We start from the raw sequence: 18,617 nt of genomic DNA on the forward strand, positions 1-18,617 counted from the left end.
AATTTCTCCTCATCTCTGTTCTAAAGTGACTCCCTTTTATTCTAAGGCTGTGCCCCCCGCGTCCTAGTCTCCCCTGCTAATGGAAACAACTTCCCTACGTCCATCCTATCCAAGCCATTCATTATCTTGTACGTTTCTATTAGATCTCCCCTCAACCTCCTAAACTCCAATGAATATAATCCCACAATCCTCAGATGTTCATCGTATGTTAGGCCTACCATTCCTGGGATCATCCGTGTGAATCTCCGCTGGACCCGCTCCAGTGCCAGTATGTCCTTCCTGAGGTATGGGGCCCAAAATTGCTCACAGTATTCTAAATGGGGCCTAACTAGTGCTTTATAAAGCCTCAGAAATACATCCCTGCTTTTATATTCCAAGCCTCTTGAGATAAATGACAACATTACATTTGCTTTCTTAATTACGGACTCAACCTGCAAGTTTACCTTAGAGAATCCTGGACTAGGACTCCCAAGTCCCTTTGCACTTTAGCATTATGAATTTTGTCACCGTTTAGAAAATAGTCCATGCCTCTATTCTTTTTTCCAAAGTGCAAGACCTCGCACTTGCCCACGTTGAATTTCATCAGCCACTTCTTGGACCATTCTCCTAAACTGTCTAAATCTTTCTGCAGCCTCCCCACCTCCTCAATACTACCTGCCCCTCCGCCTATCTTTGTATCATCGGCAAACTTGGCCAGAATGCCCCCAGTCCCGTCATCTAGATCGTTAATATATAAAGAGAACAGCTGTGGCCCCAACACTGAACCCTGCGGGACACCACTTGTCACCGGTTGCCATTCCGAAAAAGAACCTTTTATCCCAACTCTCTGCCTTCTGTCTGACAGCCAATCGTCAATCCATGTTAGTACCTTGCCTCGAATACCATGGGCCCTTATTTAACTCAGCAGTCTCCCGTGAGACACCTTGTCAAAGGCCTTTTGGAAGTCAAGATAGATAACATCCATTGGCTCTCCTTGGTCTAACCTATTTGTTATCTCTTCAAAGAACTCTAACAGGTTTGTCAGGCACGACCTCCCCTTACTAAATCCATGCTGACTTGTCCTAATCCGACCCTGCACTTCCAAGAATTTAGAAATCTCATCCTTAACGATGGATTCTAGAATTTTGCCAACAACCGAGGTTAGGCTAATTGGCCTATAATTTTCCATCTTTTTTCTTGTTCCCTTCTTGAACAGGGGGGTTACAACAGCGATTTTCCAATCCTCTGGGACTTTCCCTGATTCCAGTGACTTTTGAAAGATCATAACTAACGCCTCCACTATTTCTTCAGCTATCTCCTTTAGAACTCTAGGATGTAGCCCATCTGGGCCCGGAGATTTATCAATTTTCAGACCTTTTAGTTTCTCTAGCACCTTCTCCTTTGTGATGGCAACCATATTCAACTCTGCCCCCTGACTTTCCTGAATTGTTGGGATATTACTCATGTCTTCTACTGTGAAGACTGACGCAAAGTACTTATTAAGTTCCTCAGCTATTTCCTTGTCTCCCATCACTAGATTACCAGCGTTATTTTGGAGCGGCCCAATGTCTACTCTGGTGCATCGGGTGGGCAGCAGGCAGAGCAGGGTGGCACAACGTCACCCGAGACGCCCGCAGAGCGTCATCGAGGCCGGGTCGCCCCAGGAAACGCTTGCCGAAGGAGAAACAAGTCGGAGGGGGCGATTCGCAGCAGTCCTCCTCCACTCCTGCTGTATCACCTGGGGAAATCACTGAGACGTAGTGGTAGGGCCCGTAAGGCAACAAAGAGAGACACAGAGTAAGTTGGCACGGGTGAAGGGCACAGTTTAGTTGTAGGGGCTAGGGCATCTGTAAATTATTGTTAACATTAAACGCACTGTTCCACCTTACTTGTAATACCGTGTGATTGTTCCACAGCCACAGGGATCGTGATGGTGACCAAGTGTCGCTGGAGTTGACGAGCGGTGAAACTTCGGTACCGGGTGTGCAGTCCCTTCCCCCCCACCCCCTCCCACAGCTAGCCCACGCGGGCACGTGATGGAGTGTCCGTGACAAACTCAGCGGCCACCAAGGTGGATGGTTCAGCTATTGCCATGGGTCAGACTCTCTCTAACGATTTTGAGCTCACAGCTCATCGCAGAGCGGGCTGTCATCATTCCACATGGCACTGATCACACCCGCTGACACAGCCATCAATGTTGTGCCATACCATTGTGCCGCAGTGGTAAGGGTGGTGTCGAAGTGGAGTATTGTACATGGAGAGGGGGTGGGGGGGGGGGGGGGGGGGGTTGTGGTGGTGGCAGTTGTGTGTTGACCCTCTGTACGACTGGCGATGCAGGTGATGGTTTGGTGTTCAGTGGGGATGTCGCGTGCGACGCGTGAACCGTGCTGCCACCAAGGCGTCGCGTGCCCGCCGTCCTCGCTGGGTCCATCGTGTCGCCTCCTGGGCATCACCAGCACCTGGGTCGTGTCTGCGTGCTGCGCCCGCCACTCCGCCAGCCTCCTCCTCCTCACTCTCCTCCCTCTCCTCCTCCTCCTCCTCCTCTGTGCTGGCACCACTGCCACTGGCTTCTCCCTCCGCCTCCTGCAGCAGGGCATCTCCCCTCTGCATCGCGATGTTGTGCAGTGCACAGCAGACCACTACAATGCGAGCGATTTTGTCGGCCTGGTACTGCAGGGCCCCTCCGGAGCGGTCCAGGCACCTGAATCTCATCTTCAGGAGCCCAAGGCAGCGCTCCACCACACCCCTGGTTGCTGCATGGGCCTTGTTGTATCGGGTTTCCGCATTGGTCTGAGGCCTCTGTATAGGCGTCATCAGCGAAGGACCTCAGCGGATAACCCCTGTCGCCCAGCAACCAGCCCCTCAGCCGGGGGGGGACGTCCCTCAAACATCGCAGGGATGTATGACTACGCCAGTATGTAGGAGTCATGCACACTCCCTGGGAACCTTGCACAGACGTTCATGAACCTCATGTGGGGGTCGCATACCACCTGGATATTCATGGAGTATCACCCCCTCCTGTTTGTGAAGACCTCCCTGTCCCCTGCAGGCGGGCGCATGGGGACATGAACACAATCGATTGCCCCCTGCACCATCGGTATCCCGGCCACGCTGGCAAATCCACGAGCTCGTGAATGTTGACGTGCTCGGTCTTCGGGAAAGGTGACGTAGCGATCGGTGATGGCATAGAGGGCGTCGGTCACATCCCGGATACACCTGTGGACCGATGACTGGGAGATCCCGGAGAGGTCCCCGCTCGGAGACTGGAAGGAGCTGGTCGCACAGAAGTTAAGAGCGACCGTCACCTTGATGGCAACCGGGATCGCGTGTCCTCCCCCCGTTCCACGTGGGGCGAGGTGCGCCACGAGGTGACAGATATGTATCACCGTCCGCCTACTCAGCCGGAGTCTCCTCCTGCAGGTGATGTCCGTCATTGTTAGGAAAGAGATTCGGGCACGGTACACCCTCGGCCTTGGTCGTCGTCGCTGGCGCCATGGCTGCACCCTCACTCTCTCCTACTCCTCCTCCCCCCCATGCTGCTCGACGACTGGCAACTCCTCGGCCCTTCCCTCTGCTGCTGCAGCTGGCCCTGCATCCACTGCGGGTTGTGGGTGTGGATGCTGCTGCATCTCCAAATGCAGTGCAGCGGCCCCAACCACTGCGCTGAACATAGCCGTTCTGTTCACAGACATTGTGCTAACCTACAGAAGGGTGGCGGGGGCAGAGAAACGGGACATGTTAGACGGAGGTTAGTCGATACCTCGGCAGCCGCCTGCCACGGGATACCTGTGTGTCCCGGTGGCCTGGTCGCACTGCTGACACGCGGGCAGCCTAACCCCTGGTCACTTTCTGCATCCAACGGGCAGTTAACTACGTCCTGCTCACCGGTGCGTCAGTGGCCTGTGGCCGTAAGCCACAGGGGAACCAGCGGCCGTGTCCTCGTGATCGGCACGCCATGGCATGGTGGCAGACATTTTGTAACCGGGGTTGGACGAGTCACTCGCTCACTCCCACTCCCCCCCTCAGTCTCCCCTACTCCCCCCTCAGTCTCCCCCACTCTCCCCTCAGTCTCCCCCACTCCACCCCTCCGTCTCCCACACTCCCCCTCAGTCTCCCCCACTTCCCCCTCAGTCTCCCACACCCCCCTCCATCTCCCACACTCCCCCCTCAGTCTCCCACACTCTCCCCTCAGTCTCCCCCACTCCCCCCCTCCGTCTCCCACACTCCCCCTCAGTCTCCCCCACTTCCCCTCCGTCTCCCAATCCCCCCTCAGTCTCCCCCACTCCCCCCCTCATTCTCCCCCACTTCCCCCTCCATCTCCCACACTCCCCCCCTCCATCACCCACACTCCCCCCCTCAGTCTCCCCCACTTCCCCCTCAGTCTCCCACACCTCCCCTCCATCTCCCACACTCCCCCCTCCGTCTCCCACACTCCCCCCCTCAGTCTCCCCCACTCCCCCCTCAGTCTCCCCCACTCCCCCCATCCGTCTCCCACACTCCCCCCTCAGTCTCCCACATTCCCCCCCTCCGTCTCCCACACTCCCCCCCTCAGTCTCCCACTCCCCCCCTCAGTCTCCCCCACTCCCCCCTCCATCTCCCACACTCCCCTCCCCCCTCAGTCTCCCACTCCCCCCCTCAGTCTCCCACAACCCCCCCCCCCTCAGTCTCCCACACACACCCCCCCCGCTCTGGACCCCCCTTCCGTTCTCGGGGATGCCTTCCCGTTGTGGCCAGACTCCAGCAGTGCGCTGAGCTGTGCGCTGAGCGGTGCGCTCACCTCCTCGAAGCTCTCGTCAGCCAGCACGACTGGTTGACGAACTTGAAAAGCAGGTGTGTTGGCCGGCGCGAAAACATTGCGTGATGACGTCGGGACTTCGGCCCATTCGGGCCGGAGAATAACGGGGGGCCAAAAAGTTGGGCTTCTGGTCGTGTCGGGGGGGGGGTCTGTCGAGGCCTTTGCCGGGAATGTCGACGTGTAGTTTGTGCGGGGTTCGGAGAATAGCGGGAGGGCGTCGGACTGGCGTCGCCGTGAAAATCGGCGCGGCCCGCTATTCTCCGAACCGGAGTGAGAGCGGAGATTCGCGCCCATTGGCTCTGGTTGGGGTTGCGGGTTGGTGGATAAATTGGTTGTTGGGAGTGGGTGGTTGTGTGCGTGGGGGCGGGGGGGGGGGGGGGGAGTGGGATTCGTTGGGGTATGGGTGGGTAGGTGTTAATTGTTCAGGTTTAATTAATAATTTTATAGGCCGTCCTGATGCAGCTCCCACTGTTGATTTGTGAACCCAAGTCCTACACTTGTGATTAATGGAGTGGGTATCCTGGAGTAAATTTCTAGGCAAGTACAGGGCCTTGAGCCCATGTCTCTGAGGATTATGTCAGTGTGAGAGACATGCTCGGACAGTGTAATTCTGACTATTGGGCATTTAGACTTCCCGACAAATATTGTTCAGGACTTTCTCGGGGTCCTGACATGTGACTGCAGTGAATGTTTCCACGTTCAACTCATTTTCTATTAGCAGATCTGGGTCATTTATCACCAAGCAGAGTTTCGGAGGCTTTGTGAAAAAGAAGTGTCCACCTTAAAAGGTACAGCCTAATTGTGGGCATGTTGGAACCAACAATTCTTCGGACACGTGCTTGTAGGATTAGAATAGCGGTTTTAATATACTCACAACAGAGCCAGCCTGTTAGCCATTGAACTTCCGGTGAACTGGCCGGCTGATCATGTGGCACTGATCTTTATACAGCAGCTCCAGGGGGTGGAGTCCTGGGCGGAGCCAAGGGAGAAGACCAGTACAATTCTCGAGCATTCCCAGAGCTACTCCCCCTGGGGGTCAGGTAGTGCAACTGCACTTACAATATATACACATGTATGTACAGATTATAATCCGGTGTGAATCACATTCACCACAGGGCATTCTTTTGGAATTGGCAGTCTGATTCAGGTGTACTGTATATTCATATTCTAAAAGTGGAATAAAATTATTGAAGTAGGGAATTCATGGTCAATTTGTATGAAATTGTAATTGGGGATGCATTTGTGAGAAATCATCAACAGCGTGAACTGTTTCATTGGAGCAACTGCACATCCCAGTGGTTATTTGTTGTACTACGCCTTTGAATGGACTGAATGATGTCAGGGCAAGTTCACTCAACCTGTGCCCCCAGGAGCACTTTCATGCTATTGTAACAACAACCACACAGACAATTTATCAGGTTAATATAAATTTTCCAGCTGCTGTTGTTGGATCTGAACTCAGAATTGTTAATGCAGATTTCTAGATTGCTAGTTCAGTAACATAATCACTATGTTACTCAATGCAAACAACTCTTTCTTATACTCTTTTAAGTCCAAAAGTAAACAACGTGACAGCCCTGAAAGGGGTACTGTAACAAAAGACAAAGCTGTGAAGGAAATGTATCTAATTCAATTAAAAGGTTGTTTCTGGGGCTGATGAAGCACTCTAGCCCCTGTGGTGACCATTGGTCGCAGAAGACCTCAGTGGACACCACATGCTCCCTTTCCAGGTACACCCAGGTGTGAACATAGCCATAGAAGAGAGGTGGACGGTCAGGCCGGAAGTAGCCCCTCAGTTGCCCGCTAAAGGTATTGAATTCCCCAAATGCCATTTCGACCCCATGCATCAGAGACGGGATCATGAATTTAGCCCCTTTGCCTGCTCGCTTCGGTACTGTGAGCCTTTCTTTGTATGTAGTCAAGTCATTTAATCAATTAATGCCTGACACCTGTAACCTTAACCTTTATAACACAATCAACAGCAGAGAAACTTATAAAATTCTTACAGGATTAGACAGGGTAGATTTAGAAAGAATGGGCGCGATTCTCACAAAGGGAGACAAACTGCCGACGCCGGAGTGAAAACCGGAGTGTTTCCACTGCGGCGTCGGAGGCCGCTCCTCGCCGCCTATTCTCCCACCCCCAGGGGGCTAGGAGCGGCGGTGCGTCAATTTCGCACGCTGGGCCTTGGCGCCCGCATCAAAGCGGCGCCGCCTGAATGACGCGGCCGGCACCGCCTAAATGACGTCACCCGTGCATGCGCGGTTACTGTTCTCCCCTCCGCCGCCCTGCAAGACATGGAGGATTCATCTTGCGGGGAGGCGGAGGGAAAAGAGTGCGTCTTTCAGAGACACCGGCCCAATGATCGGTGGGCACCGATCGCGGGCCAGACAGCTCCTGAGCACCCCCCTGGTGCTCGATCCTCCCCCCCCACCCCCCACAGGCCCCACACACAGAGGTCGCGCGCTGTTCATGCCGGCAGCGACTAGGTGTGGTTGGCGCCGGCCATGAATGAACCGGTCGGATTAGGCAGGCAGAAAGCGGCGATTCTCCGAGCGGCCTGTCGCATAACGCGGCACGCTGTTTTGAGGGGGGTGGGAGAATCGCGTGCGGGTGCCAGGGCGGCGTGGCGTGAATCGCCCGGCACTCCCGCGATTCTCCCACCTGGCATGGGGGTCGGAGAATCGCGCTCAATGTTCCTGATGATGGGGGAGTCCAGAACTAGGGGTCATAGTTTGAGGATAAGGGGTAAACCTTTTAGAACTGAGGTGAGGAGAAATTTCCTCACCCAGAGAGTGGTGAATATGTGGAATTAGTTGAGGCAAAAACATAGGGCGCGATTCTCCGCTCCCGGGAAAAATCGTGAAGGCCTCGGAGCCCGCTCCTCTCACCGAATTCGGCACCGGAATATGGCAACTAAGGGCTTTTGACAGTAATGTCATTGCAGTGTTAATGTAAGCCTACTTGTGATAATAAAGACTATTATTATTAATCTTTCCTCTGAATTGGACATTCTGAATTCTCCCTCCGTGTACTCGAATAGTCGGCAGAGTGTGGCGACGAGGCGATTTTCACAGTAACGTCATTGCGGTGTTAATGTAAGCCTACTTGTGGCACTAATAAAGATTATTATTATTACTTCATCAGGCATGAAAGAGACGTTAGTTTCATAAGTTATTTGAGAAATCAGGGAAATTCGGTAAACTTGGACTAATTCACAGATGGTCCCATTCCATTTCCAAACTGGTCTTTATAAAGCGCTCATGTAAATCATACTGCTCATTACCCAATAGTATTGAAATCAGATACATTTATGTTTCAAAATATTTGTCCATAAAAACAAAAATGTGGTCCTCAATATCGTTGACACATCTACACAAATTGGCATGCAGCAGTCCATTTTAACCAGTCAATTCTTTAGTTCAGTATTTGCTAATTCACAACAAAGCAATTCAACTAATTGGGAACAAAGACCCATAACTCACAGCGCCGCGAAACACATGGCTATACAACACGACTCGCGTTGTATAAGGAACCTCAGCGGGGAATGCACAGCCGAAGCCGCACATAGCCCCATTTTGTACACTGGGGAGCTCCGCTCGCCAGAACTCTCCCGTGTAGTGAGAGATTGGGATGCCATTCTTAAATGGTGCCTCAATCTCTGGAGCCACCAAAGCGACCCCCTCCCAGCCCAAACACACTATAGGCAGGTCTACCCCACCCCCAGTCTAATCACGCGTGTGTAAAAAATGCCATTTGGCAAAGTACCTGGCAGTGCCAGCACATACATAGAAAATAGAAGCAGGAGGAGGCCATTCGGCCCTTCGAGCCTGCTCTACCATTCATTCATGGCTGATCATCAAGTTCAATACCCTGATCCCTCCTTCTCCCCATTTCCATTGATTCCTTTAGCCCCAAGAGCTATATCTAATTCTTTCTTGAAATGACACTATGGGCGCGATTCTCCGCTCCCGGGAAAAATCGTGAAGGCCTCGGAGCCCGCTCCTCTCACCGAATTCACCCCCACCCGGGGGGCTAGGAGCGGCGCTCCATTATTCTCGGCCGCCGGGCCTTGACGCTTGTGTCAAGGCGGCGTGCCGAGAATGACGCGTCGGTGGCGCCTATGTGACGTCAGCCGCGCATGCGCAGGTTGGCCAGCTCCAAACCGCGCATGCGCGGCTGACATCACGACGGCTGACAGCTCGAATCCGCGCATGCGCGGTGGCCGTCTTCCCCTCAGTCGTCCCACAAGACGTGGCGGCTTGATCTTGCGAGGTGGCGGAGGGGAAATAGTGCATCCCGTTGAGACGCCGGCCCGACGATCGGTGGGCACTGATCTCGGGCCTGTCCCCTCCTGAGCACAATCGTGGTGCTCAGTCCCCACCAGGCCCCCCACAAGCCCCAAACTGGCATCTCACGCCGTTTTCACGACGGCAGCGACCAGGTGTGGTTGCCGCCGTCGTGATACGGTCGCGAACGGCAGGCCACTCGGCCCATCCGGGGGGGAAAATCGGCGGGCGCTCGCCATGAAAAACGGCGAGCGGCGATTCTTCCAAGCGGGGGGTGGGAGAATCGTGGGGGGCGCCAAGGGGTTGTGAAATTAGTCGGAGGGCCCTCCCGCGATTCTCCCACCCGGCGTGGGGAGCGGAGAATCGCGCCCATAGTGTCATAGAACATAGAACATAGAACAGTACAGCACAGAACAGGCCCTTCGGCCCTCAATGTTGTGCCGAGCCATGATCACCCTACTCAACCCACGTATCCACCCTATACCCGTAACCCAACAACCCCCCCCCTTAACCTTACTTTTATTAGGACACTACGGGCAATTTAGCATGGCCAATCCACCTAACCCGCACATCTTTGGACTGTGGGAGGAAACCGGAGCACCCGGAGGAAACCCACGCACACAGGGGGAGGACGTGCAGACTCCACACAGACAGTGACCCAGCCGGGAATCGAACCTGGGACCCTGGAGCTGTGAAGCATTTATGCTAACCACCATGCTACCCTGCTGTCATTTTAAGAAAGAATTAGATATAGCTCTTGGGGCTAAAGGAATCAATGGAAATGGGGAGAAGGAGGGATCAGGGTATTGAACTTGATGATCAGCCATGAATGAATGGTAGAGCAGGCTCGAAGGGCCGAATGGCCTCCTCCTGCTTCTATTTTCTATGTATGTTTCCATGTATGTTCCTAAGTCTCGTGAAGCTGATGGTTTGCAATCCACAGCCTTAAAAGAAGTGGCTTTGGTTTTAATCCTCCAAAATTCCCAATATTCTGGAAAATTCCCTGGGGATCGAAAAAACACACATGTAATCTGTGTTCAAGAACGAAGGAGACAGAAGGCAGGAAATCATAAATTAGCTAGCCTAACATCTGTCACTGTGAACAAGCTAAAATCCATTATTAAGGAAGTAGTAGAAGGACATTTAGAAAATCATAATACCATCAGTCAAAGTCAATATTGTCTTGTGAAAGGGAAATAGTGTTTGACAAATTTATTGGATTTTTGAGGATGTAACGAGCAGGATGGTTAAACAGGAACCAGTAGATGCAGATTACTGATTATTTGTTTTTCCAATAGACTTTTGATAAGATGGCAGATAAATGCTTCCTACTCAGGAGTATCTGGTGTAGGAGTGATATATTAGTATGGATAGAGGATTGGCTAATTAATAGGAAACCGAGTTGAAATAAATGGGTCATTTTTAACTTTGTATATTGCATCTAGATGAGTGCCACAGGACTCAGTGTTGGGGCCGCAACTATTTACGATCTATATCAATGTCTTGAATGAAGGGACTGACTGTATTGTAACCAGGTTCGGTGACAATACAAAGATAGGTAGGAAAGCAGCTTGTGAGGAGGATCGCTGCAGTGAAGCATGGCTAATTAAAGCCGGGAGACCCCGCTCCCAGGATTATCACGATTCGTAATGCCTTGCAAGATCCAGCGCGATCTCGTCAGACATTGCGATGTAAATCTCGCCCATTGTAGGCGGAATAACGTTTTGGCAAATCTGCATATTAGAGCGAGACAGCTAGTCTGACTCTAATGTGCAGATTCCCGGGGTAACTGAGGCTTTGGGATTCATTCCCTTTGTGTGGAGACCTCGGGTGAGTGCCATTTAGCACTGGTCCCTACAAACAGGGACCGGATGGAACGGCACTTGTGGGGGACTCCCAGGGGATCGGAGGTGCCCAGCTGCATGCCCTTTGGGCAGGGTGGTGTGCTGGCACTGCCAGGTACTTTGCCAAATGGCATTTTTTACACACGCGTGATTAGACTGGGGGTGGGAGTAGACCTGCCCATAGTGTGTTTGGGCTGGGAGGGGAGTCGCTTTGGTGGCTCCAGAGATTGGGGCACCATTTAAGAATGGCATCCCAATCTCTCGCTACACGGGAGTGTTCTGGCGAGCGGAGCTCCCCAGTGTACAAAATGGGGCTATGTGCGGCTTCGGCTGTGCATTCCCCGCTGAGGTTCCTTATACAACACGAGTCGTGTTGTATAGCCATGTATTTCGCGGCGCTGTGAGTTATGGGTCTTTGTTCCCAATTAGTTGAATTGCTTTGTTGTGAATTAGCAAATACTGAACTAAAGAATTGACTGGTTAAAATGGACTGCTGCAGGCCAATTTGTGTAGATGTGTCAACGATATTGAGGACCACATTTTTGTTTTTATGGACAAATATTTTGAAACATAAATGTATCTGATTTCAATACTATTGGGTAATGAGCAGTATGATTTTTTTTAATGATTTACATGAGCGCTTCATAAAGACCAGTTTGGAAATGGAATGGGACCATCTGTGAATTAGTCCAAGTTTACCGAATTTTCCCTGATTTCTCAAATAACTTATGAAACTAACGTCTCTTTCATGCCTGATGAAGTAATAATAATAATCTTTATTAGTGCCACAAGTAGGCTTACATTAACACCGCAATGACGTTACTGTGAAAATCGCCTCGTCGCCACACTCTGCCAACTATTCGAGTACACGGAGGGAGAATTCAGAATGTCCAATTCAGAGAAAAGATTAATAATAATAGTCTTTATTGTCACAAGTAGGCTTACATTAACACTGCAATGACATTACTGTCAAAAGCCCTTAGTTGCCATATTCCGGTGCCTGTTCGGGTATACGGATGGAGAATTCAGAATGTCCAAATTAGCTAACAGCATGGGCGCGATTCTCCGCCCCCCATCCCGGGTGGGAGAATAGCGGGAGGGCCTCCCAACATTATTCACGCCCTCCCACTATTCTCTCCCCCCCGACCCACGCCCGACCCACGCCACGAATTGCCGCTCGCCATTTTTTACCGGCAATGGGCCGAGCGGCCGGGCCTTCGCGCCCGTTTCAACATGGCAGCAAACACAGCTGCTCGCTGCCATCGTGAAATGGGCGCCAAAAGACGCCAACTGCGCATGCGCGGGTTGCCGTTGTCCAACCTGCGCATGTGCGGCTGCCGTCATCGGTCGCGTCAGCCGGCGTGACGCTTGGAGTGCGGCCTTGACGACCGTGGTCAAGGCCGCGCCACCGTGTCGCACGGGGCCGCGCTCCTAGCCCCACCCGGGGGGGGGGGGGAGAATCGGCCCCGGAAGTGGGCGTGAAGGCTGCCGTGGGTCACGGCCTGTCCCACGGCAGCCTTTACGATTCTCCGCATTTGCGGAGAATCTCGCCCCATATCTTTCAGGACTCGTGGAAAGAAACTGGAGCACCCGGGGAAACCCACGCAGACACAGGGGGAACGTGCAGACTCTGCACAGGCAGTGACCCAAGCCGGGAATCAAACCAGGGAGCCTGGCGCTGTGAAGCAACAGTGCTAACCACCGTGCTACCGTGCTGTCCTAAATGTTAAGGTAGATGAAACAATAGCTTTAAATCTCAAGGCTGGGAGCTTGGGGTTAAAGTACCGCATTTTGTATTTTGGCAGAAATGAAATAAGAGTTAGTTCATATCCTGGCTCTGAAAATTTAGAAAGAATAGGGAACTTGTATTTTCTTGCAATAAATCTGTATTCTTTATTCCCAGTGTTTCATGTTTTTTTGAAAAGATGTTTCTTTAGAAAATAATGCTGCAGTAGAACTGAAAAATGAGTGAGAACAACTTAATACTCGCTTGTGATTATTTTTCGCATCATAATTTATATCAATGGTGGCACTATGTTTAGCACTGCTGCCTCACGGCGCCAAGGACCTTGGTTCGATCCCGGCCCGGGGTCACTGTCCATGTGGTATTTGCACATTCTCCTCATGTCTGCATGGGTCTCACCCCTACAACCCAAAGATGTGCAGGTTGGGGAATTGGCCACACTAAATTGCCCTTAATTGGAAAATTTAAAGTAACAATTTTATTTCAGGTTTACAGTAGCCAAAATCAAGCTGGCAAAGGATGTAAGGAGTTAATTCTAGGAGTCAATTATCAGCATTGTTCGTGGATGCGTTTGTGCAGATAAATTATATGAGAGGATCAGCAATAATACATTTATGCTCCTGGTGTTATGACGAATTGGGCTAGTACATGGTCAATTCCAGTCCCACAGACCCCTGAGTCACAACATCAATAAATTAACCAATAACTGCTATAAAAATACCCCAAATCTTTGGCCCTTGGCTCTCCAATGGTTTGTAAGTTTAAACACAATTATTGTTAATTTGTACCTACAACATGAACTATGCAGTAGATACAGCTGCTTAATGTCAAGCTAACACCTGACACCCCCATTAACTGCTCCACCCGCTAACCCCCCCCCCCCCCCCACACACACACACACACAAGACAGACAAACACGGCGGGGGGGGGGGGGATAATAAGGATTAAGGTCAAGAAACAGTCTTTATTTCAGATGGAAGACCTGTTAATAGCCTTTGTCGCAATCCCACTGGTTGATCAAGGTCTCTGGTTTACAGCTGATAATGGTCTTTCTTGCAGAATCATTCATTCAGGGTCCCCATAGGTTAGAGAATGTGGTACTTCTAGGCAGCAGGTTTTCCGGAGACACTAATTCTTTTCAAGGTGGCCCTTCAGCTCGAGGTTTGACCTCAGGCCCCTGTCCTCCAAGAACTCAACCCCACAGGCTGGAGAGAACGATCAGATTCTGAACCTTTCATGCGCAGCCTGTAATGTTTCTCCTGTAAACAGATTCATCCAGGCTTTCTTCCAGTTCAGAAAGCAATCTTTCTGGAGGAAAGCAAGTGGAAAAGGAAAAGTTTTCTCTCTTAGCTGCCAAAGCGAAACTGAAACCCTTTAGGTTCCTGGACCATGTCAGTGTGAACAGGTCCAACACTGGCTGTTATGGGCAGAGCATAGCCTTTTGGGACAATTCATTGGCCACCAACCATGTTAGTCAAACTGAGTCACAGCCCCTCTATGTCATTGGTCAATCTCCAGTTTAAACCAGCACACGCTTCTGGTTGAAATAAAGGCACAGGTCCATTAACGCTCCATGGATAAAATTATAATAGCAAAAATAAAAGAAAAGAGAAATAAGGGTATAAACAAGAGGGACCCGTCAGGGAATAAACAAGAGGCACCAGTCAGTCTATATTACATAGAACATTACAGCGCAGTACGGGCCCTTCGGCCCTCGATGTTGCGCCGACCTGTGAAACCATCTGAAGCCTATCTGACCTACACTATTCCATTTTCATCCATATGTTTATCCAGCGACCACTTAAATGCCGTTAAAGTTGGCGAGTCTACTACTGTTGCAGGCAGGGCGTTCCACACCCCTACTACTCTCTGAGTAAAGAAACTGCCTCTGACATCTGTCCTATATCTACTACCCCTCAATTTAAAGCTATGTCCCCTCGTGTTGGTCATCACCATTCAAGGAAAGAGACTCTCACTGTCCACCCTATCTAACCCTCTGACTATCTTATATGTCTCTATTAAGTGACCTCTCAGCCTTCTCCTCTCTAACGAAAACAGCCTCAAGTCCCTGAGGCTTTCCTCGTAAGACCTTCCCTCCATACCAGGCAACATCCTAGTAAATCTCCTCTCAACCCTTTCCAAAGCTTCCACATCCTTCCTATAATGTGGTGACCAGAACTGCGCGCAGTACTCCAGGAGCGGCCGCACCAGAGTTATGTACAGCTGCAGCATGACCTTGTGGCTCCGAAACTCAATCCCCCTACTGATAAAGGCTAGCACACCATATGCCTTCTTAACAGCCCTATTAATCTGGGTGGCAACTTTCAGGGATTTATGTACCTGGATGCCGAGATCTCTCTGTTCATCTACACTACCAAGAATCTTGCCATTAGCCCAGTACTCTGCATTCCTGTTACTCCTTCCAAAGTGAACCACCTCACACTTTTCCGCATTAAACTCCATCTGCCACCTCTCAGCCCAGCTCTGCAGCTTATCTATGTCCCTCTGTATCCTATAACATCCTTCAGCACTATCCACAACTCCACCGACCTTCGTGTCATCTGCAAATTTACTAACCCATCCTTCTACATCCTCTTCCTGGTCATTTATAAAAATGACAAACAGCAGTGGCCCCAAAACAGATCCTTGCGGTACACCACTAGTAACTGAACTCCAGGATGAACATTTGCCATCAACCACCACCCTCTGTCTTCTTTCAGCTAGCCAATTACTGACCCAAACCGCTAAATCACCTACAATCCCATACTTCCGTATTTTCTGTAATAGCCTACCGTGGGAACCTTATCAAACGCCTTACTGAAATCCATATACACCACATCAACCGCTTTACCCTGATCCACCTGTTTGGTCACCTTCTCAAAAAACTCAATAAGGTTTGTGAGGCATGACCTACCCTTCACAAAACCGTGTTGACTATCGCTAATCAACTTGTTCTTTTCAAGATGATTATAAACCCTATCTCTTACAACCTTTTCCAACATTTTACCCACAACCGAAGTAAGGCTCACAGGTCTATAATTACCAGGGTTGTCTCTACTCCCCTTCTTGAACAAGGGGACAACATTTGCTATCCTCCAGTCTTCCGGCACTATTCCTGTCGACAAAGACGACATAAAGATTAAGGACAAAGGCTCTGCAATCTCCTCCCTGGCTTCCCAGAGAATCCTAGGATAAATCCCATCTGGCCCAGGGGACTTATCTATTTTTACACTTTCCAAAATTGCTAACACCTCCTCCTTGTGAACCTCAATTCCATCTAGCCTGGTCGACTGAACCTGAGTATTCTCCTCAACAACATTGTCTTTCTCCAGTGTAAACACTGACGAAAAATATCCATTTAACGCTTCCCCTATCTCCTCTGATTCCACACACAACATTCCACTACTATCCTTGATTGGCCCTAATCTTACTCTTGTCATTCTTTTGTTCCTGATATACCTATAGAAAGCCTTAGGGTTTTCCTTGATCCTATCCGCCAACGACTTTTCGTGTCCTCTCCTCGCTCTTCTTAACTCTCCCTTTAGGTCCTTCCTGGCTAACTTGTAACTCTCAAGTGCCCTAACTGAGCCTTCATGTCTCATCCTAACATAAGCCTTCTTCTTCCTCTTGACAAGTGCTTCAACTTCCTTAGTAAACCACGGTTCCCTTGCTCGACAACTTCCTCCCTGCCTGACAGGTACATACTTATCAAGGACACGCAGTAGCTGTTCCTTGAAAAAGTTCCACATTTCGATTGTACCCATCCCCTGCAGTTTCCTTCCCCATCCTATACATCCTAAATCTTGCCGAATAGCATCATAATTGCCTTTCCCCCAGCTATAATTCTTGCCTTGCGGTATATACCTATCCCTGCCCATTGCTAAAGTAAACATAACCGAATTGTGATCACTATCACCAAAGTGCTCACCTACATCTAAATCTAACACCTGGCCGGGTTCATTACCCAGTACCAAATCCAATGTGGCCTCGCCCCTTGTTGGCCTGTCTACATACTATGTCAGAAAACCCTCATGCACACACTGCACAAAAACTGACCCATCTATAGTACTCGAACTATAGTATTTCTAGTCAATATTTGGAAAGTTAAAGTCCCCCATAACAACTACCCTGTTACTCTCGCTCCTGTCGAGAATCATCTTTGCAATCCTTTCCTCTACATCTCTGGAACTATTCGGAGGTCTAAGAGACTATTCTGTGGAGACTAATAGATTAATTATAATTTCTTCTCTCTGCTTGTGTGGATAGTTTGGAGATACTTAGCTCGATTGTAAGCAAATAAATTCTCGCCCTCTGTAATAAAATGAAAATGAGGAACAAAATTTAAAGCATTCAAATAGTCATCACTGTTTACACAATTATCAGTAATCTAATGTATTTAGTTTCCATGAACAGTAACATAATGCTTCAAAGCAGATTACCTCAAGAATTGGATTCTGTCTATTTAGAAGTATCAGATTGAGGAACCAACTCGGGTGGCACGGTAGCACAGTGGGTAGCACTGTTGCTTCACAGCTCCAGGGTCCCAGGTTTGATTCCCAGCTTGGGTCACTGTCAGTGTGGAATCTGCACGTTCTCCCCGTGTCTGTGTGGGTTTTCTCTGCGTGCTCCGGTTTCCTCCCACAAGTCCCAAAAGATGTGCAGTTAGGTCATTTGGACATTCTGAATTCTCCCTCTGTGTACCCAAACAGGTGCCGGAATGTGGCGACTAGGGGCTTTTCACAGTAACTTCATTGCAGTGTTAATATAAGTCTACTTGTGACAATATGTATTATTAATTTATTAATATTAATTTATTTATTAGTAATAATTATTATTTTTATAACTCACCATACATAAAGTAAATAATGGTTTTAAATTGCCGAAAATTAGATCTTTAATGTTTACATTATGTTATATTTTAAAAGTGAATTCCTTGCATTATTCCTTGTTGCAGTGACCAGATTGTAAATTACAACCTATGCAGACGACTTCCTACTGACCATGTCAGTGGTCAGCTCCAGTTGAAAGTGGAACTCACATCTTCTCTTCATGAAGGTAAATAAAAGATGCATTCAATTGGAATAGCTCTTCACAGTTCTCTTTGATTTCTAAATTCCATCTGGTCCTGATCATCCTGTTGAATTTCCTGTAAATGTCACCTTGCTATTGTTGTACCTTGTCAAGGCTAACCTGACAGTCCATGAATTGTACGATTATACATGTTATGCCTGGAGTTCTTTACCAAATGTTTGTATGTATCATTCCTTTATATTTGTTGTGTCTCTGGAAATATTTGAAGAAAGACTCAGAGCATAGATCTTAAGTTTTGAAAACAGTTTTGGTCCTCAACTTTCCCATTGCTTTTATCCTTTTAGATGTGTATTGTTACACACTATCAGAGTTTTCCAGTGCAAATTTGCCTAATTTCATCATTTTAGTTTTCCTATCCCAAGGAAAAATATGTATGCTGTAATTTTCCACAATTTTCTAAAACACACCACAATTTTCACTTTGATAATGAAACTATTTCTTGATACAAAATGATGCATATTGTCTGGAGAAACATTTAGGACGGGGTTCTCCATTGCCCAGCGTCAAAATCATGTTCAGCGATCGGGCGGAGAATAGGCTCATGCAGTCACAATGCCATTGGCGCCTCATCGGACGGCCCACCTGCAATACTCCGCCCCCGATGGGCCGAGTTCTCGACAGCGCAGACCACATGTGGTCCCACAAATCGTGAACTTGGCATGGCAGCTGTGGAAGGTGTCCAGCACCGCCACACTTGGCCGGGATGCGTGCCACTGGCCGGGGGGTGGGCTGTGGGGCTATGGATAATGGATTGGGTCCGAGCATGGCGCAATCGCTGCAGGTCATCAGCCGTGTGCATGCGCAGCCCGGGACCCGGCCATTCTCCGGCCGTTTTCGGCACGGGAGGCAGGAGTTCCAGTCTGCGCCGGTGCTAT

General features: G+C 49.7%; 1 protein-coding gene across 4 annotated transcripts in view; it reads left to right on the forward strand.

Annotated features, from left to right (window-relative positions):
- LOC119961788 (E3 ubiquitin-protein ligase HECW2-like) overlaps nt 1-18,617 on the forward strand; it is a 514,237-nt gene that overhangs the window by 309,186 nt on the left and 186,434 nt on the right. For all 4 annotated transcript variants that reach the window (XM_038789112.1, XM_038789113.1, XM_038789110.1 and 1 more), the window contains exon 8: nt 17,606-17,706. In XM_038789112.1, the coding sequence (XP_038645040.1) occupies nt 17,606-17,706 (101 nt within the window). The remainder of the gene's footprint in view (nt 1-17,605; nt 17,707-18,617) is intronic.

The sequence above is a fragment of the Scyliorhinus canicula genome, chromosome 2, assembly GCF_902713615.1.
Source record: "Scyliorhinus canicula chromosome 2, sScyCan1.1, whole genome shotgun sequence".
Lineage (NCBI taxonomy): Eukaryota > Metazoa > Chordata > Chondrichthyes > Carcharhiniformes > Scyliorhinidae > Scyliorhinus > Scyliorhinus canicula.